This window comes from Lampris incognitus, chromosome 4 (assembly GCF_029633865.1).
Source record: "Lampris incognitus isolate fLamInc1 chromosome 4, fLamInc1.hap2, whole genome shotgun sequence".
Taxonomy (NCBI): Eukaryota; Metazoa; Chordata; class Actinopteri; order Lampriformes; family Lampridae; genus Lampris; species Lampris incognitus.
The window spans coordinates 31576201-31604066 of NC_079214.1; the positions used below are offsets into that span (position 1 = coordinate 31576201).

At 43.8% G+C, this 27866-nt stretch overlaps 1 protein-coding gene across 1 annotated transcript in view; it reads left to right on the top strand.

Annotated features, from left to right (window-relative positions):
• Window positions 1-11269, top strand: part of spata17 (spermatogenesis associated 17) — a 90510-nt gene extending 79241 nt beyond the window's left edge. The window contains exon 10 of the mRNA XM_056279332.1: window positions 11189-11269. Within this exon, the coding sequence (XP_056135307.1) occupies window positions 11189-11269 (81 nt within the window). The remainder of the gene's footprint in view (window positions 1-11188) is intronic.
• The last annotated feature ends 16597 nt before the right edge of the window (window positions 11270-27866 follow it).

The following is a 27866-nucleotide window of genomic DNA, read 5'->3' on the forward strand; positions in this document are numbered from 1 at the left end:
ACACAAAGGATAAGATAAATGAATGGCTCACAACATTCATCATAGATATCTAAAGGCTATGCTCAGCTTTAAGGGTTAATTTGAAGTATAGCTTCATTTGTGGGGAAAACTGAAGACACCTGCAAAATGCCTTGAAGTCAGGTTTATTTTGAGAGAAGTCATAGTGTTTGTAAGTATATTTAGATAGTTTCCTTGGGATGCATACATGGAAATCAGGAAGAAGAAGTCAAGGCGGATGTCTACACTTTAATGGACTGGCTGTCCCAGTGAGGATATGCTCCACTGAACCATACTAGATGTACGGTTGTAGGATCACCAGCTATCGCTTTCTCCATCTCAAGCCTCACTCTGCCTCTCTATCTCTCTTTCTCTTACTACCTTGCATGCTTGATGTCTGATCACTTGTTCTGCGTATGTGTATGCCTCGGTCTAGCTTGCTTCAGCTCCCACACTAACTGGTGTGTGTGTGTGTGTGTGTGTGTGTGTGTGTGTGTGTGTACGATCAGCTGACTGTTCACCCACTAACCTTTTCAAGACATATGACAACCCTCTTGTGTTCCCGGTGATAGACGTCAAAAGTGGCAGTAAAACGCAGATGAATCCATTGTAAAGACTGACGCACAGGATGTATCAAAGACAAGATACACACACAATACCATACATTCTTTTAAAAAGTTTAAAAAAATGACATTATCCAAGAACGCATTACCTGATGGCTGGCAGAAGGGTTCTTTTGTTGTGCTTTTTCTGCCTGATTTGTTCTTCAGGGGTACGGATGTTTAGTGTGCGTGTGTGTGTGTGTGTGTGTGTACTCTTTTGTGGAACGTACTTATTTGACTTTAAACTCTTTATTCTTGTATCAATCATTCACCCTATCTTATCTATCTATCTATCTAGCTATCCATTTATCTATCTATCTAGCGATTGTGGGGCAATGGGGGGTAGAACAGTGGAATAAAGCAGTTAAAATAGAGTATAGTAGTAGAACAGTAGAATACAATAGGTTGCATCTGTGCGAGACAGTGGCTGTCTGCATGTTTGCGTGAATGTATGTGAGAGTCTAGTCTCTCTGATGTTTGTTGTATATGTGTTTGAATTTGTGCTTGTGTGTGTGTGTGTGTGTGTGTGTGTGTGTGTGTGTGTGTGTGTGTGTGTGTGTGTGTGTGTGTGTGTGTGTGTGTGTGTTTGCACATATGCATATGTGCATGTGGGTTGGTATACCACTGTGCATGTGACATTGCATGTGTGTTTGAGCTTTTGTGTATGTATGCATATGCCATTGCCTTTAAGTGTGTATGTTTACTTCTTCACCCAGACTGATGTGCTCACTATAGGCATCTTGGGGGGTGGGGGCCATGCAATCACAAACACTTAAACCTGCAAATGGCCTTGATGTCCTGTGCTAAGCAGCCTGTGTTGACTGATGAGCCTGTTAACCCTGGATGAAACAGCCCCAGCACAGAGGATTAGACACCAATGCTGGTCCTGGCTGCTACTGGCCCATTTTGCATGGGAATTGTGCATATTTAATATGAGGTGTGCCGGCATGCAGACGAGCCTCCCTCTCCTCTGTTTCTCATTATGGATATGTAATAGTACCCTGAGGCTGGCACCCTTAATTCACCAGCCCCAGCCCCAGTCTTAATCTCAGTCTCAGCCCCAACTCCCCTCCAACCCCCCTCTAGTCCCCAGTCCCAGCCATGTTCCCCAGCCTGTCTCTCTCCTGGTCCCAAGCCCAGATTCTGCCCTTATCGTATCCCCCATGTTCCCCTTTCCTTTCCTGGTCCTGGCCCAAACCTTTTCCTTCTTCTCCAGCATCCCCTTGCTAGTCTATAACCTCCGCCCTCTCCATCAGCCCCAACTCTTTTCCCCACCTACTTCCCCCTCCCTGTGTTTCTCTCTCAGACCTCATAGCCCCAGTGCTTGCTGCAGACCTTTCCCAGAGTCCCAGTGTATTGTTCCTGTCTCAGTCCTCCCTCAGGCTGCTCCCAGGGCACTTTCTCTCCTGGTGTCCCCATATGTCTGCTCTCCCCCAGGCACAACACTGTACCCCATCCCCAACTTGCTACCAAAGCCCCACCTCCATCTTAAGTCTTCTTATAGCTTTTTCCACAAGCCTCTGCATGCGGTGCAGAGTGACAGGAAACATAGGAGAGGGTCATTTGGCCAGATTCTAAAATATATCTTGTTGCAAATACATGGCACACACCTTAGTCAATTGAAACTTAACTATAGTTTAAAATTGTGGCAGATCTGACCCCAATCTAGAAATAAATCTCAATCCAAATTCAATGCAGGTTACAATTTCGACCAACCTGACCCGATTCTATAAGGACCGGTAGCGACTCATTAGGTGTTATAGATATCTACCTCTGACTGGACATCTCACAGTTCTCCCCTCTCTGAGAGTTGTGCCAGCTAATAGTGTATTTTGTCTGATTGCAACATAATAGAAAATAGATAATAGAAAAATGATTTCCAAATGAAACTCAGCATTTAAATCATAATCAGTAGAACAAGAACAAAATAAAGTGGAGTTTGGTGTTTACAATGTTTTTCGTATGCTGATGCATATGGTTACAGATGGGTTTTTTGCGGTCATTTAATTGGTCCTTATTTCTGCATGTGGCCTCACTTTTGAATTCTGCATCCGCTCCTTGATTAATGCGATCAAGTGTCAGTGACAAGAGCTCTCTGAAGCATCTATCCATCTAACTCCTTCCTTCTCTATCCCACCATCTCTCTCCTCTCATTCCCCTCTCTAATCCAGCCAATACTTCAAACTGAAGGAAATTACAATCAATGTCTCGTTTATTTCTCGCTCTCTTTCTTCAGAGGACATTCCATTTCTCATTCATCTCATATATTCCCGCCTTATAGGAAAACAAGGGTTCTTGTATATGCGGGTGTGCGCGCGTATGTGTGTGAGTGTGTATGTGTTCGCATTTGCGCATACATGGTTTCAACAGGGACCCCTTGCTGGTTGTGTAATTTCCTGATTGTATGTGTGGCTACAACATCTTTGGTTGCTACAGAGAGGAAGAGAGAGAGGTTGTTAAAAACAAAAAAGAAAAAGATTGAACGAGAGAAGAGGAAAAGAGAGAGAAAGGGGGAGGGGGTGATAACAAAAGCAGCTCAGCTTTCACAGACGCATATTTCATCAATCATGTGAATAAGTCGTGGTGATTATGCATGGCCGTGGCAGGCCGAAGGGGGGCTGATTACCATACACCATAAAGGCAGCTTTCTTATCTCACACACACTGATTAGTTTCTGTCTGCAGATAGCCTCTCTTTGTCACACACACACACACACACACACACACACACACACACACACACACACACACACACACACACACTAAGGCATACACATACACACACACACACGTGCTGCATGCATGCACGTAGTAGCTGCCCTGACTTTTATGCACACATACACAGTACAAACGCAAGTGCACACACAAACACTCACACACATGCTCAAGCACATGTAATACCTGCCCCTCTCCTCTCTTAAGCCCTGGAATGCTCCTGATTTCAGTCAAATGAGGTGGCAGTGGGCCAACCCCAAACCCAAATGAGAGAAGTCCGCAGAGCCACGGGTAGCTAACTGGTTTTACTTAATCAGAGTACAGATTAACCTTCCAGAGGATGACGCCCACTTCTGAAACCAGGTGAGATTCAGATTCACTGCACTCCTCAAAAAATTGTACATAGGGGTGCATTTGGATTCAGACTGGTACATCTTACAACCATATAGCCCATAATGCATCATATCATACACATCAATGGTACTTAGATAGATTGGGACAGAATCTTAAGTTTTGTTAGAAGGTGGTTTAATGAGATTCATCAAGTCATAATGTGTTGGCATTGTGATTTTTGGCACAGGGTGGCAGAAGCACAACTTCAGTTTTTGAATGACTGCAGTTGTACAATGATGTTACTGTATTGTTACTGTGCTGCCTTACTCCTAAGATATTGTGCTGTATTGTGCTGTTGTTGTGGGATTTTTTCTAAACATTGTTTGATGCAAAACGTCACAGAATTCATGTCATGAAGAATTATCATGAACTTTGAACCTGGGAAACCAAAGAAAAAGCCACTGTAAAGTATTGAAGGAGTTTCTGTTTTTTGTTTTTGTTTTAAAGGTACAATCTGTAATTGATGCACACAGCGGCACACTTTTGTTGTTGCCTTGATCAGACTTTGTAAACCGTGACAGCGTTATTACTTGCAAATGAGAAAACCAGCCGGTGACACATCGCTTTCAATTTCTCTTGAGGCTTTTAGTTGTCTCCTTTTCTCAAACAAATTCACAGTGTTGACCCAATGGTGAGAAATGTCATATTTCTTGTTGTCAGTAGAGCGCTCATGTGGTCGCAGTACTCCACATGGCCATTACTGATTGTACTTTTAAATGCATGACGATAAAACTAAAACAATGCGTTTTACTCTGTCGGAGACAGGTTTTTCATTTTAACACCCGGTTGTTGCAGCCCGTGTCTATGTGGACCGCTCTTGTCAGACTTATTTTTGGTGGTCAACCACTACTGACCCAAGAGGTTGAAGCTAAATTGCCTACCTGTCTTATACCGAGATTGTTAGCTTAATATGTTCATGGACTTCCTGTTTTGTTACCTCCTGTCAACGGGGAAGCGGCCTGTAGATGATGCAGGGAGGGACAGAGGGACACGAAGAGAGAAAGAAACAGGAGGCGAGAGAGGAGGAAGGGGGAGGGGAGGTCAGGGTAAAATTAGCTACGTATGAAAGGTCTCGCTTTGTATCTCAACCAGGGAATTAGAAATGACTCTTTTCTCTACCCCCCACCCCCATCCACCAGCCCCCACCCCCACCCCCACACACCCGATATATGTAATGTAAACTCATTTGGTAGCCAGAGTCCCGGCTGCGCTATGCTGTCGGAGTGCTAGGATGTGAGGAGTGCGGGCCGGACACATTAGGGCCTCCTGACAAGGGCCTGGGTGAAATAAGTGAAATTAATGGAGCTCCTTTCATGTCGGACAAGGCCGCAGCACCCCTTTCACGCCGCGTACAGTCACAGAAAAGTCAATACTTTTTTATTACTCCTCGCTTGCCCTACATTCCCTGCTACAAGTGCTCTGCTCACTAATTGGTTTCAGTTTGCGGCGAAAGAGTGAGAGAACGAGAGAGAGAGAGAGAGAGAGAGAGAGAGAGAGAGAGAGAGAGAGAGAGAGAGAGAGAGAGAGAGAGAGAGAGAGCAAGGGAGAGGACTCCATCCCTGAGAACACTGAAGCAAATAAATCAATCTCATATTTTTTTCTCCCAGACGTCTTTTTTTTCATTGAGTAACATCAGGGCACAGAGAGAGAGAGAGAGAAATAGAGGAGAGAAGGAGAGGGTAAATGGTTGGTTAGAGTACGCCTGGTCCCCAGGGAGCATAATGATATCTGGGAGCCTGCTAATGGAGACGAGTGGTTAAAGTGGTCTGGGGCCCTGGCCTGGTCAGCCCCGGAGGGTTTTTGACCGACAACCTCGCCTCAGGTTCGCGCTTGCACCTCATGTTCAGAGGCACAATGGAGCACCGCCAGAAATACAGTTTTTAGCAGCCGCTTCGATAGATTTGCAGAGAAGGGCTTTGTATAGGTAACGTGTGTGTACTTGTATGTGTTTGTGTGTGTCCATACACATGTGAAGACGCTGGAATAAGGCTTTTTCGCTGTTCGTTTAATTTGCTTTACAAATGATGTAAAACAAATTAACCTTCAAAAAGCTGAATTTGTCATCCTTTATACTGAATGGCAACTATAGTTATTTATGATAATATGGACAATGACACACTAAGTTGCACAGCCCTAATGGCACATTTTAGATTGATGCACAAGTCCCATCAGGTAAGAGAGGAGGAACATATTTTCTTTGAAATTTGAAATTATTTATCAGTATGAAATGATGTTAGATAGAATAGGAAAATTTTTTACAATGTTGATTTAAAATTTCACAAACTTTGAATAAATAAATAGTTGAGCATTTAAAAATATCTTGAATTCTTGTTTGGTATTTAATTTAATTTAAGTTTCAATTTTTATTTGACAAGTTAAAACCCTCGTTACATGAAAAATCTCATTACAAGAATCTCCTGCCCAAGACAGGTGATGCTAAAAAGTATAATTCAAAACAATTGAAAACTTTACAAAGAGTAAAAATAAAAGCAGCTAAAAGTATGACATTGAGATGTGCCTAATTACATTCTTTTTAAAAAAATTGATATTTAAAAACTCTATCTCCCAGAGATTTAACATATTTTGCAAGGAATTCCAAGCAGGTGTAACAGCAAATTTTAAACTCCTTATTTTCCTAATTTGGACCATAAATAGTAATTTCCAGCACTTTCCTGATGAAAGTAATGACATCATTGAGAATGGGGAGGGGACTTATAAATATAAGTGACTGAGTTTACTGCTGGAATTTTAATGGCAATTGAACACTGGACTGTCAAGATGTAACTAAAACATTTTCGTTGTATTTGTATGTAGTGTAGCATGTGTTGGTCAGCATTTGTTCAGGGCATATGAATATTTCTGTCGCCCAGTATGTGGTCCAGAATTGTGTTAAACTGAAGTGGCAGTGGGGTTAGCCTCTTTCAGAATCGGCACAGCCACAAATTGATATGACACTTTGACCCTCCCACCACACACACACATGCATGCACATACAAGTATTTGCATATATACTGGTAGGCACACACTCAGGGACATGCACACACAGATTAGCCCCCCAAGTTAAAGGAGGCTTTACCAGTCTCACTCTCTTTGCATCCCAGTTTTCACAGCTCCAGAGGGTGGGCTCAGGCAGGTTTTGAGGGGGGCAGCCAGTACTGGTAGTGGTGGGTGGGGGGGATGATGCGGGTTGCAGCTTTTGTTTATGTGTGAGGGTACGCGTGTGTATGAGAGCTGTCACACATGGCTGGCATCACTGTCCAGTCTGTTATCTCTGCCTCGGCTTGACAAGTCCCTGCTCCCTACCCCTTGGCATACATGCTCTGACTTTTTCTCTCTCTGTCTCTCCCTCTCTCGCTCGCTCTCTCTCTCACACACACACACACACACAGTCTGTCTGTCTGTCTGTCTCTTGCGCGTGCGCGCACACACACACACACACATGCAAACTCACAAACTAATGAATTTACATGCAGGTAGTAAACATTAATGAGCACACAGAGAAAAATCCAAACTTACAAATATGCACAGGCACACCCAGTGCATACACACACACATAAATATGTTCACATTGTCATGCAAAATGTTTTGTGCATGGGCCATGATTCTCACCCAGACACATGTACTGATGATAATCAAGTGTGTGTGTGTGTGTGTGTGTGTGTGTGTGTGTGTGTGTGTGTGTGTGTGTGTGTGTGTGTGTGTGTGTGTGTGTCTCAGCAGTGGATGGCGTCAGATAGCGCAGAGGTTCTGTTTGTTACAAGGACAGGCTTGTCCCCACCCTCAGGCATCAGCACAGTGATGATTGTCATGGCGATGGAGTATGAGTGACAGGCGGGATCACATGTGGTAGCCGGGGAGCAGGAAGCCCGAACCGCCCCAGTCCCTGACATTAGTTTGTCCTTCACCAAAACTTTACACTCATTTACAACTACTCCGTCTCTCATACTCTCAACTGTAGTGCTCTCTCATTTGCTTTTTTATCACCTTTTCTTCCTATCGTTGCTTGTGAGGCTTTGTCTGTCTCCCCTGTTGAATCACCTCTTTCTCTTAAGTTCTCTCTCTCATCTAAATTTGATTCTTTCCCTCTCCCGCCCCTGCCACTATTTCACATCTCTTACTTTTGTGCAGTATCTTTCTTTTTTCTCTCTTCTGTAGACAGTTTACTTGTTTTTTCTTTTCTTTTTATGACATGATGCAAAGCTTTCTGGGTAATCATAGGGATCAGCCAAGAGGGCAGAGTAGAGAACAGGTCATACTGGCTAGCTCACACACACTTATCATGTATACATGCACAGACAAACATACATGTACCCCTGCTTACTGCTCCCCTAACATCTAGGCCAGTTATTCAAGGGGGCTTAGAACCAGCTATAAATATGGCACAGTAAGGTGTGTGTGTGTGTGTGTGTGTGTGTGTTTGATCTGAGTGTGTCAGTTCATGGGTGTGTGTGAAAGGTATCATGCTTTTTTGTGTCTTTATGGGTATGTGTGAGCATTCTGTGTGTATTTGTGTTTGTGTTCATGTGATTTTGCGTGCACATGTGTCTGTTTGCTGGACCAGTGTTCTCTTTTGGGGTGGTGTGTGCGAACACAGGCTTATGTATGTGAGTGTGTAGAGGTGTATGCATTGGTGAGAAGGATTTTTGTACAGCGCAGCAAAAAAGGAGGTCAGGGTTTGCATGGAGACTTGGGCATTCATCATTAGCCCGGTGCTGCTGCCGGTAATGTTGCCCGTTACAGCCGTGATTAAGAGACCCGCTTAGTTCCAGCAGCCGGTGTGGACACACACACACACACACACACACACACACACACACAAATAATGCACTGACGAGTGCTTTCTCTGCAGAAAAAAAACGTTTTCTTAACTCTTTTGCTCAAACACCTAAACATGCCTCCGCACAGACACCAAACTCACACACACACACACACACACACACACACACACACACACACACACACACACGCCTTGTGACCAGAAACATACACTCACTGGCCACTTTATTAGGTACACCTTGCTAGTACCGGGTTGGACCCCCTTTTGCCTTCAGAACTGCCTTAATCCTTCGTGGCATAGATTCAACAAGGTACTGGAAACATTCCTCAGAGAGTTTGGTCCATATTGACATGACAGCATCACTCAGTTGCTGCAGATTTGTCGGCTGCACATCCATGATGCGAATCTCCCGGTCCACCACATCCCAAAGGTGCTCTATTGGATTGAGATCTGGTGACTGTGGAGGCCATTTGAGTACAGTGAACTCATTGTCATGTTCAAGAAACCAGTCTGAGATGATTCGAGCTTTATGACATGGCGCATTATCCTGCTGGAAGTAGCCATCAGAAGATGGGAACACTGTGGTCATAAAGGGATGGGCATGGTCAGCAACAATACTCAGGTAGGCTGTGGCGTTGACACGATGCTCAATGGGTACTAAGGGGCCCAAAGTGTGCCAAGAAAATATCCCCCACACCATTACACCACCACCACCAGCCTGAACCGTTGATACAAGGCAGGATGGATCCATGCTTTCATGTTGTTGACGCCAAATTCTGACCCTACCATCCGAATGTCGCAGCAGAAATTGAGACTCTTCAGACCAGGCAACGTTTTTCCAATCTTCTATTGTCCAATTTTGGTGAGCCTGTGCGAATTGTAGCCTCAGTTTCCTGTTCTTAGCTGACAGGAGTGGCACCCGGTGTGGTCTTCTGCTGCTGTAGCCCATCTGCCTCAAGGTTCAACGTGTTGTGCGTTCAGAGATGCTCTTCTGCATACCTCGGTTGTAATGAGTGGTTATTTGAGTTACTGTTGCCTTTCCATCAGCTCGAACCAGTCTGGCCATTCTCCTCTGACCTCTGGCATCAACAAGGCATTTTCGCCCACAGAACTGCCGCTCACTGGATATTTTCTCTTTTTCGGACCATTCTCTGTAAACCCTAGAGATGGTTGTGCGTGAAAATCCCAGTAGATCAGCAGTTTCTGAAATACTCAGACCAGCCCGTCTAGCACCAACAACCATGCCACGTTCAAAGTCACTTAAATCACCTTTCCTCCCCATTCTGATGCTCGGTTTGAACTGCAGCAGATCGTCTTGACCATGTCTACATGCCTAAATGCATTGAGTTGCTGCCATGTGATTGGCTGATTAGAAATTTGCGTTAACGAGCAGTTGGACAGGTGTGCCTAATAAAGTGGCCGGTGAGTGTAGGTTTGTGACATGTTGCAGTTTTTGTTTCAGACATGTGTTGATCACACTGGCCGTCACCCACTGTGTGTGTTTGTGTGTAAGTTTGTTGTTTGGGGGCTGTACTGTACGTGGTCTCTCACTGCGAGGATGCTTCAGGGCCTGATGACAAACCTGTCACAATCACTCATGAAAAGAGCAATTCACTGTTGAATACACACAAACACCCACACCCACAAATACATACCTCTCTCTCTCTCTCTCTCTCTCTCTCTCTCTCTCTCTCTCTCTCTCTCTCTCTCTCTCTCTCACACACACACACCAACACCCACAAATACATACCTCTCTCTCTCTCTCTCTCTCTCTCTCTCTCTCACACACACACACACACACCCACACCCACAAATACATACGTCTCTCTCTCTCTCTCTCTCTCGCTCTCTCTCTCACACACACAAACACCCACACCCACAAATACATACGTCTCTCTCCCTCTCTCGCTCTCTCTCTTTTCCTCTCTCTCTCTCACACACACAAACACCCACACCCGCAAATAAATACATCTGTCTCTCACACACACACACACACATACAGTTAGGCATTACACAGGGGCATGGTGGGTGTATCTGTTAATAATAAATAGTTATAAATATTTAGCCTCATTTGTGACAGCAAAGAAACTAACATGGCCATCTAAGCTCCTGGCTTTCATTGAAATGAATTAATGTATGAAACAAATAGCTGCTGTCCCATTAGAGCCATTGAACGTTCAATTTCTGATTTTTTAATTTTTATTTTTTACCAAGGTAAATTGCATATTCATCCTTGTGTTAAAGTATACATCGTAGACCCTCTGGCAAATCAAAGGGTCTCTCAAAAGACATTTTTTAATGTCACAAATACATCGTGGTCATCTGAAATGTCTTATTAATTCAAAGTCTCATGCATTGAACAAGACATTCTGGACTGATTTTTGTTAAATATAGTTTGAAGCAGGGCACTTGTTCTCTGGGCCATAAAAAAAAACTTCAAAACTGCTGGCAGAAAAAAAAGCACTTTCTTTCCCTCTTCTTATTATACAAGTGGTGCTCCGTAGTTGATTGCTACATCTAGTTGTTCCTGGTTCAGATAAAACGCCTTGGCCTTTGTTAACAAAACTGAAATACAAACTTGGAACATTACTACCCATTATCAAAAAAAAAAAAACTTGAAAAATAACATTTTATATCCCTCTTTTTCTATGTCCATCCCCCTTTCCCTTGTTCTCCTCCTGTCTTCTGTCCATCCTCCCCTCCAGCCATTCAAGACAGTGTTCACCACCTGTAACGTCTTTGATAAGTTTGACCGTCTGTACTCCAAGGCTGGCAACATCGTATGACGTTCCTACTGGCTCGAGAGAAGAAAAAAAAACACAGAACCTTTCCCACTCATTATCACACATGTATTAATCTGACATTAGGAAAGATAAATTCTGTCCGTGGTCAATCACAGTAATAAAATGCATTAACAACTTGTACATTAAGTGTGTCTTTTCACTTGTTTAAATTCAGTGACTTGATCCATTTCACTTAATCGATTGTCATAACTTTGGCTCCAGGAAAATCTGGGTTTTTTCATGAAATGGTAAATGGACTGTATTTATATAGCGCTTTTCTAGTCTACCAACCACTCAAAGTGCTTTACAGTGTATGCCTCACATTCACCTATTCACACACCCATTCACACACTGATGGTGGAGGCTGCCATGCAAGACGCCAACCTACTCATCAGGAGCAGTTAGGGGTTCAGTGTCTTGCGCAAGGACACTTCGACATGGTCTCTGGGGGAGCCGGGGATCGAACCAGCGACTTTCCAATTACTAGACGACCTGCTCTACCTCCTGGGCCATGTCACCCCACCTTATTCTGTTCTTGTTATTTATGTAGAGATCCAGTCATTAAGAAAAATAATCAGTGATATTAATGTTATTAATGGTTGCACTCTATATATAGAAAAGATATATGAAGAATTTTCACATAATGACTCGAGCACACAAGTGTTCAGTTCATATACATACATAGTATACATAGAAGAAAGTCATTCAGGGACTGGTTTTAGTCCACTATGAGTTTCTTTTTTCATTATGGGCTCTGAATGGGGTTTTTGTTCATTGCCTGAAGTAAGATCTGTAGTCAATATAAGTGCAAGGGATTTGGATATTTTTTTCTATGATAAATTCTTCACAAATTCCCATCGTGTTTGCAAGCTCATATTCATAATAGGATGCACATCACATACAGTACACACATCTGCATGTATGTCTGTGACGAGTATAATTGAGACAGAGTCTCATTTTGCCCAAGGCAGACACTGGGCAATGATGAGCCACCTGGAAAAGGATTTCCTAACAGCTTTTTGTGATCAATGACTTCATTACTCCCTTACTGGTTTAAGTTTTGTGTCTCATTCTGCACAATCTTGCCGACCAAACAGAAGTGTGGGTATATCGGTTCTACGTCGGTACACAGCAACAGCCCACTGCTCATTGCAACATGGTAAAATGCAAATCATACAATGTCATCAGCGGATAACTCAAGGAAATAATCTCTAATGCCATATGTAAAATTATGGTGATGTAAAATAGTTTGAGCACAACATGAAAACTGGTGTGTTTCTAACCCTAAAGTTAGCAACAAACTATACTTAATCCTGAAAATAACCACAACTTGACTCTAACTCTAACCAACCACTTGACTTGAACCCAAAACTTAACCACTAACCTTACTTGTATATAATTAAAATTCATAAAGGAGGCTGAGAGTTTAACATAGTAAGCTTTGGAAAACCCAGTGCATCTCTATACAGACACTGAAGGATACTTTGTGCATCATCTATCTATCAACAGCAATATATGACGCCATGGGCTGAAAATGTGTTGGCCTTTCAGGGGCACAAAGGGGGTCTGTGCCAACACACAAGGAGCTATAGTGGCTGGGGTTGGCTTTCATACAGGTGGACATGATGGAAAACATTTAATCTAAGCAACTCCCTGTGTTGTGTCTTTAATCCTTGGCAAAAAGGTCCTGGGTTCGAACCCCAGCATTGTCGAACCTTGGGGGTCATCCCAGGTCGTCCTCTCTGTGGAGTTTGCACGTTCTTTCCGTGTCTGTGGTGGGTTTTCTCCGGGTGCTCCGGTTTCCCCCATCATCAAAAAGACATGCATGTTAGGGTTAAGGGGCGGCACGGTGGTGCAGTGGTTAGCGTGGTCACCTCACAGTAAGAAGGTCCTGGGTTTGAGCCCTGGGGTCGTCCAACCTTGGGGGTCATCACGGGTCATCCTATGTGGAGTTTGCATGTTCTCCCTGTGTCTGCATGGGTTCCCTTCGGGGGCTCCGGTTTCCTCCCACAGTCCAAAGACATGCAGGTCAGGTGAATTGGCTGTACTAAATTGTCCCTAGGTATGAATGTGTGTGTGTGTGTGTGTGTGTGTGTGTGTGTGTGTAGGTCGGCCCTGTGTGACAGTCTGGCGGTCTGTCCAGGGTGTCTCCTTGTCTGCCACCCAATGACTGCTGGGTTAGGCTCCAGCATCCCTGTGACCCTGAGAGCAGGATAAGCGGTTTTGAAAATGGATGGATGTTAAGGTTAATACTCCTGTCTGTGCCCCTGACTGAGGCATGGTAAGACGAACTGGAGTTGGTCACTTGGCGCTACACGGCGGCTGCCTACTGCTCCTAGCTACACAATTAGGATGAGTTAAATGCAGAGAAGAATTTCCCCACAGGGATTAATAAAGTGTATCATATTAAAAAAAAACTTGGAGGGATGCAAAACTGCTCCCCAATAAATTTCTTACCTCAAAAAAAAACAAAAAAAAAACTCCCTGGTGTACAAACCTTTTCAGCGCTGACAAACACGATCACTGAAATTCTTTGCAACTGACTGGCTGTGGTCTACTATACAATGGGTAAGTCATCATATTTTGACGTTGCCAATGCTTCAGTCCCGTACTGTAGATCACAATGCCCTTTTCAGTTCTTTCTTACTAGAGTAAATTACCCTACATTCCAGGAAGCAATGTCTTAAAGGGGACATATTATACCCCCTTTCCACAAGTGGGGTCTTAATGAAATGTCTGTGAGGCTGTTCACACCTGGCATTACCATGTGTCTTGGGTGATCTGATCACAGGTGCATTCACAAGTACAGGTGTGAATGCACCTAATGCAAGACGCATTAGGTGCGTCTTGAGATCCGATCTCCCAGACCACATTCGGAGGTGGCCTGGGACGCATTTGTCCACATTGCATTCACACTGAAGCACCGCCTAGTCTTCTGTGTAGGCAGACGACGTCACCGTCACCAAAGCCTTCTCTGTTTGTTTTTTTTAACCTTGTCTGACACATCAGACCCACAACTGTGGAAGAGCCCCCGCCCGCTTGCACACAAGTTCAACTTCAGGTTCAAGTTCATTTATCCACCACAGCACACAGCCCGACCCTCTCAAACCCACTGGAATAATTAAATACTAATCTGAGACTGAACTGATGTGATCAGGTCAAGCCTGACAGGGTTTGGGTTGAGAATTACAAACTCTAGTGTTCTGACATTTACATATTCCACATAACGAGTGACATTTTGACTCCAGACATTTTGGGACCATTTTTTTCGAGATGCGAGTGTTTTTCCATTTTTATTTTTTTCTTCCAAAGGTAGCACCAGCGCGACTACCACAATTAATGGACGTTTTTAAAAAAAAAAAAAATTCCGCTGTCTAACTGAAACTGTTTTGGTCTGATTGTCAAATCATATGCTGGTGCGACAAACTGGAAAAGTTAGTCTGGTGACATATTTCTGCGCATACTCACCAGCTCGTTGTGTGCAGTGGTCGCTCTCCATTGTTGCTCACTCAGCGGGATGTCAGTAGTGTTTCCACATGTTTTCAGAGAGAGAGTGTCACGCAGGTGTCCGGGGGTGGACTGATGTTTCAGAGCTGCTTTAGTTAAGCAACTCCGTTTATTAAGTCCCGTGCTGAACCAGGGCCCCTTGTCGAGATTGAAAAAGCAAGCAATCCCAGCAGTACAGCATGTTGGTGCGCAGGCTACCCGTTAGCCACGGATAGCAACTGTCCATCCCATCCATTATCTGAACCGCTTATCCTGCTCGCGGGAGCCTATTCCAGTAGTCACTAGGCGGCAATCGGGGAGACATCCTGGACAGGCCGCCAGGCCATCATAGGGCCGAGACACACACACACACACACACACACACACACACACACACACACACACACACACACACACACACACACACACACACACACACACACCTAGAGGCAATTCAGTATGGCCGATTCACCTATCTTACATGTCTTTGGACTATGGGAGGGAACCGGAGACCCCGGAGGAAACCCACGCAGACACGGGGAGAACATGAAAACTCCACAGAGAAGCCGACCCGGGATAACCCACCAAGGTGGGACTACCCCGGGACACGAACCCAGGACCTCGCTAACCACTGCGCCAGCGTGCCGCCGCGACTGTAGCTGCTAGTTTGGAAATCCCTCTGGTAGCGCTTGGTAGTGTAAACTACTAATAAGACACGTTAGTCCCTAGCTAACGGGTCTGTCCTTTTAGTCGAGCGGTTAGTGACGTCGCCTTGTGGTGCAGTACACCCGTTTCGAATCCCGTACCGGGCAAAAAAAATAACCGGTTACAGTAGCTTGCACCAATCCTGGCAAGGCGGGTGATTGTCGACCTTTCTGGGTTATTTCTATTTTTTCCTGAAAAGGCAATCTAGGAAATTGAGTTTCTATTAATTTTTCTTCACTAACTCCCGCCATGTCGTTGTTCTAAAACCTTCGCTGTCGTGTATTTCCCCCCCTTGCTCACTGACTACCTTCGCTGGTCGCTGTCATTGCCCGATCTGTTGCGGAAACCCGATTTGTTCAACGCATGCGCGAATATGCGTCTACTTCCTGTCACCGCTATCGTTTTACAACGTTGTTGAAAAGCGTCTTCTCCGCATTGAACTCATGGATTCTCTTACCATCTTGTAACGATCACGGGTGAATAGCCTCTGTTGGCTAGCGGGTCGGACCCTTTAGTCGACTGGTTAACGTTGTCGCCCGCGGTGCAGGAGATGCAGGTTTGCGTCCCGGCTGTGGCGATTCTGACACCAATGTAGCGAATTCGAGGGCAGCCGCGGGAACCGTCACAGCCGGGACGCGAACCCGTATCTTCTGCATCGCGGGAGACAACGTTAACCAGTCGACTAAAGGGTCCGACCCGTTAGCCAAGGGCTACCGAGCCTATTCATCGGTGATCGCATGCAAATCCGTAAATCAAGTCTCGACAATCCACAATAGTCTCGACAATCCGTAATACAACATGAAAAGTGTGAATCATGTCTGCAAATCCGTAAATCATGTCTCGACAATCCGTAAATAGCTTCGACTATTGCGGATTGTCGAGACATGATTTACGGCTTGTCGAGACACGCATTTTTCTTATAAGGCAAGTGGACAGCTCACTTGTGATCAGATCACCCAAGAGGCATGTTACTGCCAGGTAGAAACAGCGTTTGTGACATGCTTTCGTCAAAATACTATAAGAATCAAGCATCACCACACAGTTTCTCACCTTATCTAAACAGCCCTGTTCAGACGGCCGGTTTGAACGCCTGTTCCTTTATATGATAATGAACCCCAGCTCACCCCACCCCCCTCTTCCGCGGGGTGCGTCGATGTGAGTACAGCTTCGCGCTACTCTGTTGAACATGAACCCCGAGAGAAACATGGCTGCCGCGAAAACGTAGTGGTGCAACGACATAGTATGTTTAAATCAGAGTCAGACCCTGAGCAAGAGGCTCCCGAACAAGTTCGAGTATCAAGGATACAACTGAACGTTTCTGAATGGTTAGTTATTAACTGTATGTCACTTCGACATTTCTTTTTTGGATGTTTGTACGTTGGCCAAGGTCATACGATCTTGCTGGCTGTGGCGGGTGTGTCGCGGACAACCCACTGCTAGTGACTCGAGTGGGTATATAGTGTGTTTATGTAAAGGTTATTAAAAGCTGGGATGCTGGCATTTAAAAAAATGCAAGTGACGTAAACGTCATTAAGCTATTCCCGTTACACCAGTAAAAATCAAGCTCAATCGTTGTAGGTAAAAGCCATCAACGTTTTCTCGGTAGCAGTACCCGTCAATGGGCCAAGCAGGGAATGTAGCATTGTCTGCTAACACCTGATATGTCTACTATGTCCTTATTACCAACAAAATATTCAAATGAACTACACCTGCAATGTTGTTAGTTTTTAAATCTCTTTGCTGCCACAGGTGTATTTATGGGAAGCGCAACAATCAATGCCTACCAGATCCCTAAAATGACCTGCTGCAGGGAGATACCACAGGTAGTGTGAATGCTTGGTGAGTGAAATTGTAATTATGCAGAAACTATCTTTTGTACATCTACGTCACTTAACCTTTCAAATTTACAAGGTTACAAGAAGACTACAGCAGCTTCAGAACCAACCATCATGCATGGTGGATCATCCTGGCTTGTGTGTTTGAATGTGTTCGTACTAAAGAATGCATTCAAAATCTATAGTGAGGACTATGGGCCTTTAAGTCTAAGGGGAATAGAGCAGTAATTTTTTTATGCACAGAAATTGTCAGTTATTATTTTAATACAACTATGAGTAAGGAAAAAATACATTGTTTACTGTTCATCTTTCATGTTTATCACTTAACAGGTTACATATCAAACACTGAAAGCACACAAAACAGTTTATATAGACTTAACTTTTATTGTCAGAAAGATTGCTACAGCAAATACCACACAATTATTGAAACAAAGTTATTCAACGTACCAGCTGTTATGGCAGTCCTGATTTTTTGAAAAGAGGCAAAAATTACAATATAAAATATGCCACCCAATGACTGCTGGGATAGGCTCCAGCATCCCCCGCGACCCTGAGAGCAGGATAAGTGGTTGAATGGATGGATGGATTTTTGCAAAACAACAAAAGTTGTGTCATCAGTTAGGTTTCACAGTAGCCATACTAGAAAAAAAAAGTGGACATTTACTGTTGACTAAATATGTACACTTTGTTCAGTCGTTACAGATACTTGGCCAACAGAAGCTTTGTAGCTGGTGTTGGGGCTTTCTGGGCCCGAGAAGCCGAGTGGTACTGTCCACCTGTGTGGTGCTATGGATACGGACAGAGCTCCCTGACATTCAAGGAAGGTACGTGGGGTTCAGACCTGTCCGTGATTGAAATGGACATGTTGCTGGCAAACACTCCCTGCGTCTCTGGTCTATCAAACTGAGCAGAGAGATCTTCAGAGATGGGGATCTTAAGCACCTCATCCACATATGGGGCAGGGTCCTGGAAAATCTTCTCAAAGGTGAGGTCCAACAGTTCATCCATGTAATCATCTTCTTCTTCTACTTCTTCTTTCGGCTGCTCCCGTTGGGCGTCGCCACAGTGTATCATCCGTTTCCATCTCTTCCTGTCCTCTGCATCTTCCTCTGTCATGCAAACCATCTGCATGTCCTTACTCACCACATCCATAAACCTCCTCTTTGGCCTTCCTCTTCTCCTCTTGCCTGGCAGCTTCATCTTCAGCATCCTTCTCCCAATATACCCAGCATCTCTCCTCCGCACATGTCCAAACTATCTTGGTCTCATTTCTCTTGCTTTGTCTCCAAACTGTCCAACCTGAGCTGTCCCTCTAATATACTCATTCCCATCTTTGTCATTCCAAAAGAAAATCTTAGCGTCTTCAACTCTGCCACCTCCAGCTCCTCCTCCTGTCATTTCGTCAGTGCAACCGTCTCCAAACCATACAACATAGCTGGTCTCACTATCATCTTGTAAACCTTCCTTTTGACTCTTTCTGGTACCCTTCTGCAACAAATCACTCCTGACACTCTTCTCCACCCACTCCACCCTTCCTGCACTCTCTTCTTCACCTCTCATCCATACTCCCCATTACCTTGAACAGGTATTTAATCTAACTCATCTACCTTCGCCACCTCTATTTTTTGTATGCTCACCATTCCACTGTCCTCCCGCTCATTCATGCATATGTATTCTGTTTTGCTCCTACTAACTTTCATTGCTCTTCTCTCCAGTGCATACATCCACCTCTCCAGATTCTTCTCAACTTGCTCCCTACTCTCACTGCAGATCACAATGTCATCTGCGAACGTCATAGTCCACCGAGACTCCTGCCTGATCTCGTCCGTGAACCTGTCTATCACCATTGCAAACAAGAAAGGGCTCAGAGCCGATCGTTGACGTAATCCCACCTCCACCTTGAACCCATCCGTCACTCCTAACCACACCTCACCACTGTCACCCCGCCCTCATACATATCCTGCACCACTCTTACATATTTCTCTGCCACTCCCGACTTCCTCATACAATACCACACCTCCTCTCTCGGCACCCTGTCTTATGTTATCTCTAAATCCACAAAGAAACAATGTAACTTCCTCTGACCTTCTCTATATTTCTCCATCAACACTCTCAATGCAAACATCACATCTGTAGCGCTCCTTCCTAGCATAAAACCATACTGCTGCTCACTAATCGTCACCTCTCCTCATAACCTAGCTTCTATTACTCTTTCCCATAACTTTATGCTGTGGCTGATCAACTTTGTACCTCTGCTGTTACTACAGTTCTGCATATCACCCTTATTCTTGAAAATCAGTACCAGTATAGTTCTTCACCACTCCTCAGGCATCCTCTGACTTTCCAAGATTGTGTTAAACAATCTAGTTTAAAAAAACTCCACTGCCATCTCTCCCAACATGTCTGTGCCTCCACAGGTATGTCATCTGAAACATCCTCTTTTCCCCTCTTCATCCTCTTCATAGATGCCCTCACTTTCTCCTTGCTAATCCACCGCACTTCCTGATTCACTATCCCCACATCATCCAACCTTCTCGCTCTCTCATTTGTGTCATTCATCAGCCCCTCAAAGTAGCCCTTCCATCTTCTCAACACACTCTCCTCACCTATCAACAAATTTCAATCTCTATCCTTGATCGCCCTTACCTGCTGCACATCCTTCCCTGCTTGGTCCCTCTGTCTAGCCAGTTGATAAAAGTCTTTTTTCCCCTTCTTTAGTGTCTAACCTCTCATACAACTCACCATACGCCTTTTCCTTTGCCTTTGCCACCCCTCTCTTCACTTTACGCTGCATCGCCTTGTACTCCTGTCTACTTTCTTCATCTCTCTGACTATCCCGCGTCTTCTTTGCCAAGCTCTTCCTCTGTATATTTTCCTGTAGTTCCTCATTACACCACCAAATCTCCTTGTCTTCCTTCGTCTTTTCAGATAACACACCAAGTAACGTTCTAGGTGTCTCTCTCACCATTTCTGCAGTGGTTGCCCAGCCATCCGGCAACTCTTCACTACCACCCAGTGCCTGTCTTAATGTGCAGTGTAAGGTACAACAGAAGGTCTTTATGAATGTTGGAGTAACTATTTGGATTACTTATCTTCACTGTGTTGACCAACTCACACACGCAGGAGGCTGCCAAATGTTTTCCTGCTTGCTTTAAACACATCCATTCTCTTACAGTGGAGTCTCTGTCAACAGACAAGCTGGCCTCATGTTTCTGGAGGATGTTAGTATGTGTTGTGTTGCCAAAACTCTGGAGATCTTGCATTTCTGGAGGCCAAGTTGAAGGATCAAAAATTAAGAATTGATCACATGACTTAAGGGATTCATATTTGCTTTCAGACTCATGAATTAGACCTCTCAGTACATCAGCCTTATCCCTGTTAGCATCAGCATTTGAAACGGTCTCTTTCCTATAGTTGCCTTCACTGTCAAGCAATAGTGTCAGCTGTCCAGCAGCTACCATGAGCTCATCTTTGCATTCACCAATAGGCAATTTATCTTGCTGGAACCTGAGGGAGGTGTTTCCAGTGTCAAGCATGTTGGCAAATAGACACTGAAAACACTCTGTGCAGATATGTTTTAGGTCACTGTCATCACTTGTGGCCACTTGAATTTGAATGGCAGATAATAGCCTCCATATTTTCAACAATCTCTTGCCTCCATGCAGACAATCTGATGTGAAACTTTCCTAGTTTCACAAAGGCAATGCCATTCTCATCACATATCTTCTTTAGTTGTCCTGTTGTTTTTGCACCCCCTCTCTGTAAATAAAAGCTCAGCAACTTGACAACAGAGAGATTAAATGTGTCACAGTATGGTACCATGTGATCAGCTGACTTTGTGCAGTTCTCAAGGTTGTGGGCAGTACACAGGATATACACAAGGGAATCCTGATCACCACCATCTGACGCAATTTGGGAACAACCCCATTGTAAACTCCAATGTTGACTGCTGCTCCGTCTGTACACACCGAGACCAACTTCGTCTTCCACTGATCCCCTAAACCAGAAGTATGGGAGAGCTGTTCCAGTCTGTTGACTATGTCCTGTGCCGCTCGGTTCACACCAAAATTAATTAATCCAAGGAAATCTGAGGTAAACTCTCTGTAGCTAGACACAGACACAATGTACACAATTTCCTGCTTCACTTGTGTTATGTCTTCTGATCCATCGAAGAGCATGCCCCAAAATTCAGCTGCCTTCAATTTTCCACTGAATTCTAAACTGACTGTGCGATGCTCTGCATGATGCAGGTCCCCCCTTCTCGCGAATGATATACACTCCCGACATTAACTCCAAGCCTCTTGAAAAGCGCAATATCCTCCTCATATGAATGCATTGTTTTGCTTTGTGAAAGGCCAACAGAAAAATATTATGCAGTGCTTGACGCTGTTCTTCATTCAGTTTGTCATGCGATGTGTCAAGAGGGTGAGTGGATTTCTGATCCTGGCTGCGCATGTTATCAATAGTTTGCACTATGTTCATGTGCTCTTTACTCTTCTCCTGCTTATCCAAAGCTGGATGACTGAAATTTTTTGTCCCTATATAAAAGGCGCTGCTTTTATCCACGAGATTGGGATTTTCACAGCATATTTTGCACGACATCTCTGTGCGGTCATGTTTGGAGCCAGGCTACTTCCTGCAGCCACTTTTCCTTGAATACATCATCTCTCCTCTTAACCTAGTTTCCACTACTCTTTCCCATATCTTCATGCTGTGGCTGATCAACTTTATACATCTGTAGTTACTACAGCTCTGCACATCACCGTTATTCTTGAAAATTGGTACCAGTATGCTTCTTCTCCACTCCTCAGGCATCCTCTCACTTTCCAAGATTGTGTTGAACAATCTAGTTAAAAACTCCACTGCCCTCTCTCCTAAACACCTCCATGTCTTCATAGGTATATCTGGACCTACCTCCTTTACACTGTTCATCCACTTCATAGCTGTCCTCACTTCCTCCTTGCTAATCCACGACAATTCCTGATTCACTATCCCCACACCATCCAACCTTCTCTCTCTCTCTTTTTCTTCATTTATCAGCCCCTCAAAGTACTCCTTCTATATTCTCACCACACTCTCCTCGCTTGTCAGCACATTTCCATCTGTATCCTTGATCACCCCAACCAGTTGTACATCCTTCCTAGCTTGGTCCCTCTGTCTAGTGGAAACTAGGTTAAGAGGAGAGGTCATGACTAGGGTTGGGTATCGTTTTAAAATGTTTGATACCGAACACAAAAATCAATACCTCCAATTCGATACGATGCCTAAACAATACTGTTTCGATACTATATATTATGAAAACCTTATAGGATTATCAGCAAGCTACTTTTCTATACAGCGAGCACCATAATTCATTGACACATTGTGTTATTTTGGTTCTGTACTCTAGCACTTTGAGATTGAAAGTGAGGTCAATAATGACAATGAGGTCAACGTGCAGACTGACATCTTTAATGTATGCGAGCCTATTTATATACATCATCATAACCATCCTTACCTGTTTCATCATTGCTAGCAGTGGCACCACAAGAAGACCCAGCAGCAGACATCCCAGAGCTAACGTTAACATTGGCAGCAGCACAGACATTAACGTTATCAAACACAGAGCAGTTGTCCACTCGTAAATTTATCCCATGCGTGATCAGAAGTTTCATCATATTCGACGTATTCCCAGACTTGCATTTGATGATCGCTTTGCAGAGGTTGCATTTTACTGTCAGGTGTGCTGTCTATTTTTACAAAGTGTAGCCACGCTTTGGAAGGCATAGTAGCTCACTGAATCTTTCCAGCCAGTTTTCAACTCCAACGCAGTCACGAGACGCACATGCATACCAAATAGCTTCGTGCTGATTTGTCAATCAGTCGTCTGTTTACAACAACGCTGGTAGTGATTGGCTGGCTGCGATAGCGTCACGTCGTCTACCGTAAAGTATCCAAATTTGGCACCGTTTATTCCCCCAAAGAGTTTGATGCTCGGTAGGACCGAGATATTTCGGTTGGTGCCATATGGGCACCGTTTTCGATACCCAACCCTGGTCATGACTAGCAAGCAGCAGTATGGTTTCATGCCACGAAAGGTCATTACAGATGCTTTGTTTGCTTTGAGAATGTTGTTGGATAAATATAGAGAAGGTAAGAAGGAATTAAATTACAGTAGATAAAGAGAACCCAGTTAATCAAATGCGACAAAATATTATACTTGGTCATATATTTATTGAGGAAAATTATCCAATATTACATATCTGTGAGTGGCAAAAGATTGTGAACCTCTAGGATTAGCAGTTAATTTGAAGGTGAAATTAGAGTCAGGTGTTTTCAATCAATGGGATGACAATCAGGTGTGAGTGGGCGCCCTGTTTTATTTAAAGAACAGGAATCTATCAAAGTCTGATCTTCACAACACATGCTTGTGGAAGTGTATCATGGTAAGAACAAAGGACATTTCTGAGGACCTCAGAAAAAGTGTTGATGCTCATCAGGCTGGAAAAGGTTACAAAACCATCTCTAAAGAGTTTGGACTCCACCAATCCACAGTCAGACAGATTGTGTACAAATGGAGGAAATTCAAGACCATTGTTACCCTCCCCAGGAGTGGTCAACCATCAATGATCACTCCAAGGCCAAGGCGTATAATAATCAGCCAGGTCACAAAGGAACCCAGGGTAACTTCTAAGCAACTCAAGGCTTCTCTCCCATTGGCTAATGTTCATGAGTCCACCATCAGGAGAACACTGAACAACAATGGTGTGCATGGCAGGGTTGTAAGGAGAAAGCCACTGCTCGCCACTCTCCAAAAAGAACATTGCTGCCCATCTGCAGTTTGCTAAAGATCACGTGGACAAGCCAGAAGGCTATTGGACAAAATGTTTTGTGGATGGATAAGAACAAAATAGAACTTTTTGGTTTAAATGAGAAACATTATGTTTGGAGAAAGGAAAACACTGCATTCCAGCATAAGAACCTTATCCCATCTGTGAAACATGGTGGTGGTAGTATCATGGTTTGGGCCTGTTTTGCTGCATCTGGGCCAGGACGGCTTGTCATCATTGATGGGACAATGGATTCTGAATTATACCAGTGAATTCTTAAGGAAAAATATCAGGACATCTGTCCGTGAACAGAATCTCAAGAGAATGTGGGTCACGCAGCAAGACAATGACCCTAAGCACGCAAGTTGTTCTGCCAGTGAATGGTTAAAGAAGAATAAAGTTAATGTTTTGGAATGGCCAAGTCAAAGTCCTGACCTTAATCCACTTGAAATGTTTTGGAAGGAACTGAAGCAAGCAGTTCATGTGAGGAAACCCACCAACATCCCAGAGTTGAAGCTGTTCTGTATGAAGGAATGGGCTAAAATTCCTCCAGCTGATGTGCAGGACTGTTCAACAGTTACCAGAAACGTTTAGTTGCAATTATTGCTGCACAAGGGGGGTCGCACCAGATACTGAAAGCAAAGGTTCACATACTTTTGCCACTCACAGATATGTAATATTGGATCATTGTCCTCAATAAATAAATGACCAAGTATAATATTTTTGTCTCAATTGTTTAATTGGGCTCTGTCTAATTTTAGGACTTGTGTGAAAATCTGATGATGTTTCAGGTCATGTTTATACAGAAATATAGAAAATTCTAAAGGGTTCACAAACTTTCAAGCACCACTGTACATACATACACAGTGCTTCCGGAAAGTATTCACACCCCTTCACTTTCCCCGCATTTTGTTGTGTTACAGCCTTATTCCAAAATGGATGAAATTCCTTTTTTTCCCTCATCAATCTACATACAATACCCCATAATGACAAAGTGAAAACGGTTTTGTAGAAATTTTTACAAATTTATTAAAAATAAAAAACTGAAATATTGCATGTACATAAGTATTCACACCCTTTACTCAGTACTTGGTTGAGGCACCCTTGGCAGCGATTACAGCCTCAAGTCTTCTTGGGTACGAAGCTACAAGCTTGGCACACCTATATTTGGGGTATTTCTCCCATTCTTCTCTGCAGATCCTCTCGAACTCTGTAAGGTTAGATGGGGAGCGTCGCTGCACAGCTATTTTCAGGTCTTTCCAGAGATGTTCAATGGGGTTCAAGTCTGGGCTCTGGCTGGGCCACTCAAGGACATTCACAGACTTGTCCCGAAGCCACTCCTTCGTTGTCTTGGCTGTGTGCTTAGGGTTGTTGTCATGTTGAAAGGTAAAACTTCGCCCCAGTCTGAGGTCCTGAGCGCTCTGGAGCAGGTTTTCATCAAGGATCTCTCTGTACTTTGCTCCATTCATCTTTCCCTCGATCCTGACTAGTCTCCCAGTTCCTGCCGCTGAAAAACATCCCCACAGCATGATGCTGCCACCACCATGCTTCACTGTAGGGATGGTATTAGCAAGGTGATGAGAGGTGCCTGGTTTCCTCCAGACGTGACGTTTGGCATTCAGGCCAAAAAGTTCAATCTTGGTTTCATCAGACCAGAGAATCTTGTTTCTCATGGTCTGAGAGTCCTTTAGGTGCTTTCTGGCAAACTCCAAGTGGGCTGTCATGGGCCTTTTACTGAGCAGAGGCTTCCGTCTGGCCACTCTACCATAAAGGCCTGATTGGTGGAGTGCTGCAGAGATGGTTGTCCTTCTGGAAGGTTCTCCCATCTCCACAGAGGAACGCTGGAGCTCTGTCAGAATGACCATCAGGTTCTTGGTCACCTCCCTGACCAAGGCCCTTCTCCCCCGATTGCTCAGTTTGGCTGGGCGGCCAGCTCTAGGAAGAGTCCTGGTGGATCCAAACTTCTTCCATTTACGAGTGATGGAGACTACTGTGCTTTTCCGGACCTTCAAAGCTGTAGAATTTTTTTCGTACCCTTCCCCGGATCTGTGCCTCGATACAATCCTATCTCGGAGGTCCACAGACAATTCCTTTGACTTCATGGCTTGGTTTCTGCTCTGACATGCACTGTCAACAGTGGGACCTTATATAGACAGGTGTGTGCCTTTCCAAATCATGTCCAATAAATTGAATTTACTACGGGTGGACTCCAATCAAGATGTAGAAACATCTCAAGGATGATCAGTGGAAACAGGATGAACCTGAGCTTAATTTTGAGTGTCATAGCAAAGGGTGTGAATACATATGTACATGCAATATTTCAGTTTTATATTTTTAATAAATTTGCAAAAATTTCTACAAAACATTTTTCACTTTGTCATTATGGGGTATTGTGTGTAGATTGATGAGAAAAAAAAGAAATTTAATCCATTTAGGAATAAGGCTGTAACATAACAAAATGTGGGGAAAGTGAAGGGGTGTGATTACTTTCCGGATGCACTGTACATACATACCAGGAAAGGAAAACTAAAGCTTTATATTTCAAGTGCAAATTGGGTGAACGCACCTGCTGTCAACTATTTGCCTTTGTCCCTTGAAGTACTTCCATACTACTAGAGCTAAAATAAGTAGAGGAATCAAATCAAACTGATTATTAAAGCATTTATGTTAAATAATGAGTAACTGCTGACTCAGTCAAGACTGTGACAGAGTCTGCAGGATGCATGGAATTCTTTGGATCTCAAATGTCCATAGGTGAGCTGCCTTCTAAAGCGGTCTCCTTTTCCTCCTCCAGTTCCAAGCGAGGTCTCTTACATGGTCTCTTTATTGGTGTTGTTAGGAATAGTTGTGAAGTAGCAATGTAACGATACATCGCAAGACAGTACATTACTGATATAAATATATGACGATACAAAATGGCAAGATAAAAATGTATCACGATCCTTTTTTTAAACAGCAGAGGGTTATCTTACTTTGAGGTCGCTTGTTCGGCGTCCTACGTCAACACTCGCATCAGTAGCTGTACCAAGGTGCAAAGACATGGCAACTGCAGATGAAGATTTGGAAATTGAGGATGCGCCATCCTTTTTCAAATCAGAGGTGTGGCAGCATTTTGGCTTCCTCAAGTCAGAAAAGGAAAAAGGTGAGGAGATAATAGACAAGACAAGACAAGACAAAAACAGTGTGCAAATATTGCAATACAATGATGAACTACATGAATGGCACAACCAACATGCTGCAGCATGTCAGATGGAACCATAGAGAGAAGCACGAGTCACTACTGCCTGAGCGAAAAAAATTACTAAAAGACCAAACTAGAGTGCAAGAGCCAAAATTTTGCAGTGCACTGGTGTTTTCATGGCAAAAGATATGAGGCCGTTTTCCATAGTTGACAATGAAGGGTTTCAGCTATTGGTCAGTGCATTGGTGCCCAAATACTCCATTCCATCACGCCCATACTTAGTCTGTAGTGCCTGCAGTGCTTTACAAGGAAACAAAATCAAAGGTGGTTCAGACTCTCAAAGAGGCAGATAGCATATTAATTACTACAGACGGCTGGAACTACAGAAAATATATTTTCGGTTTCACTTTTACAAAGAAAAAGAAATATGCATTGTTTTTCAGAGGATACTTTTAATTTTATAACGAAAAGAGAAATATAGATTTTACAGATTTTTGTCTGAGAACTAAAATAATATTTTAAGTCATAATTTGTCTTCAATCTCTTTTTGTTATCTCATCTTTTTGTTGAAAATAGTATCGTGA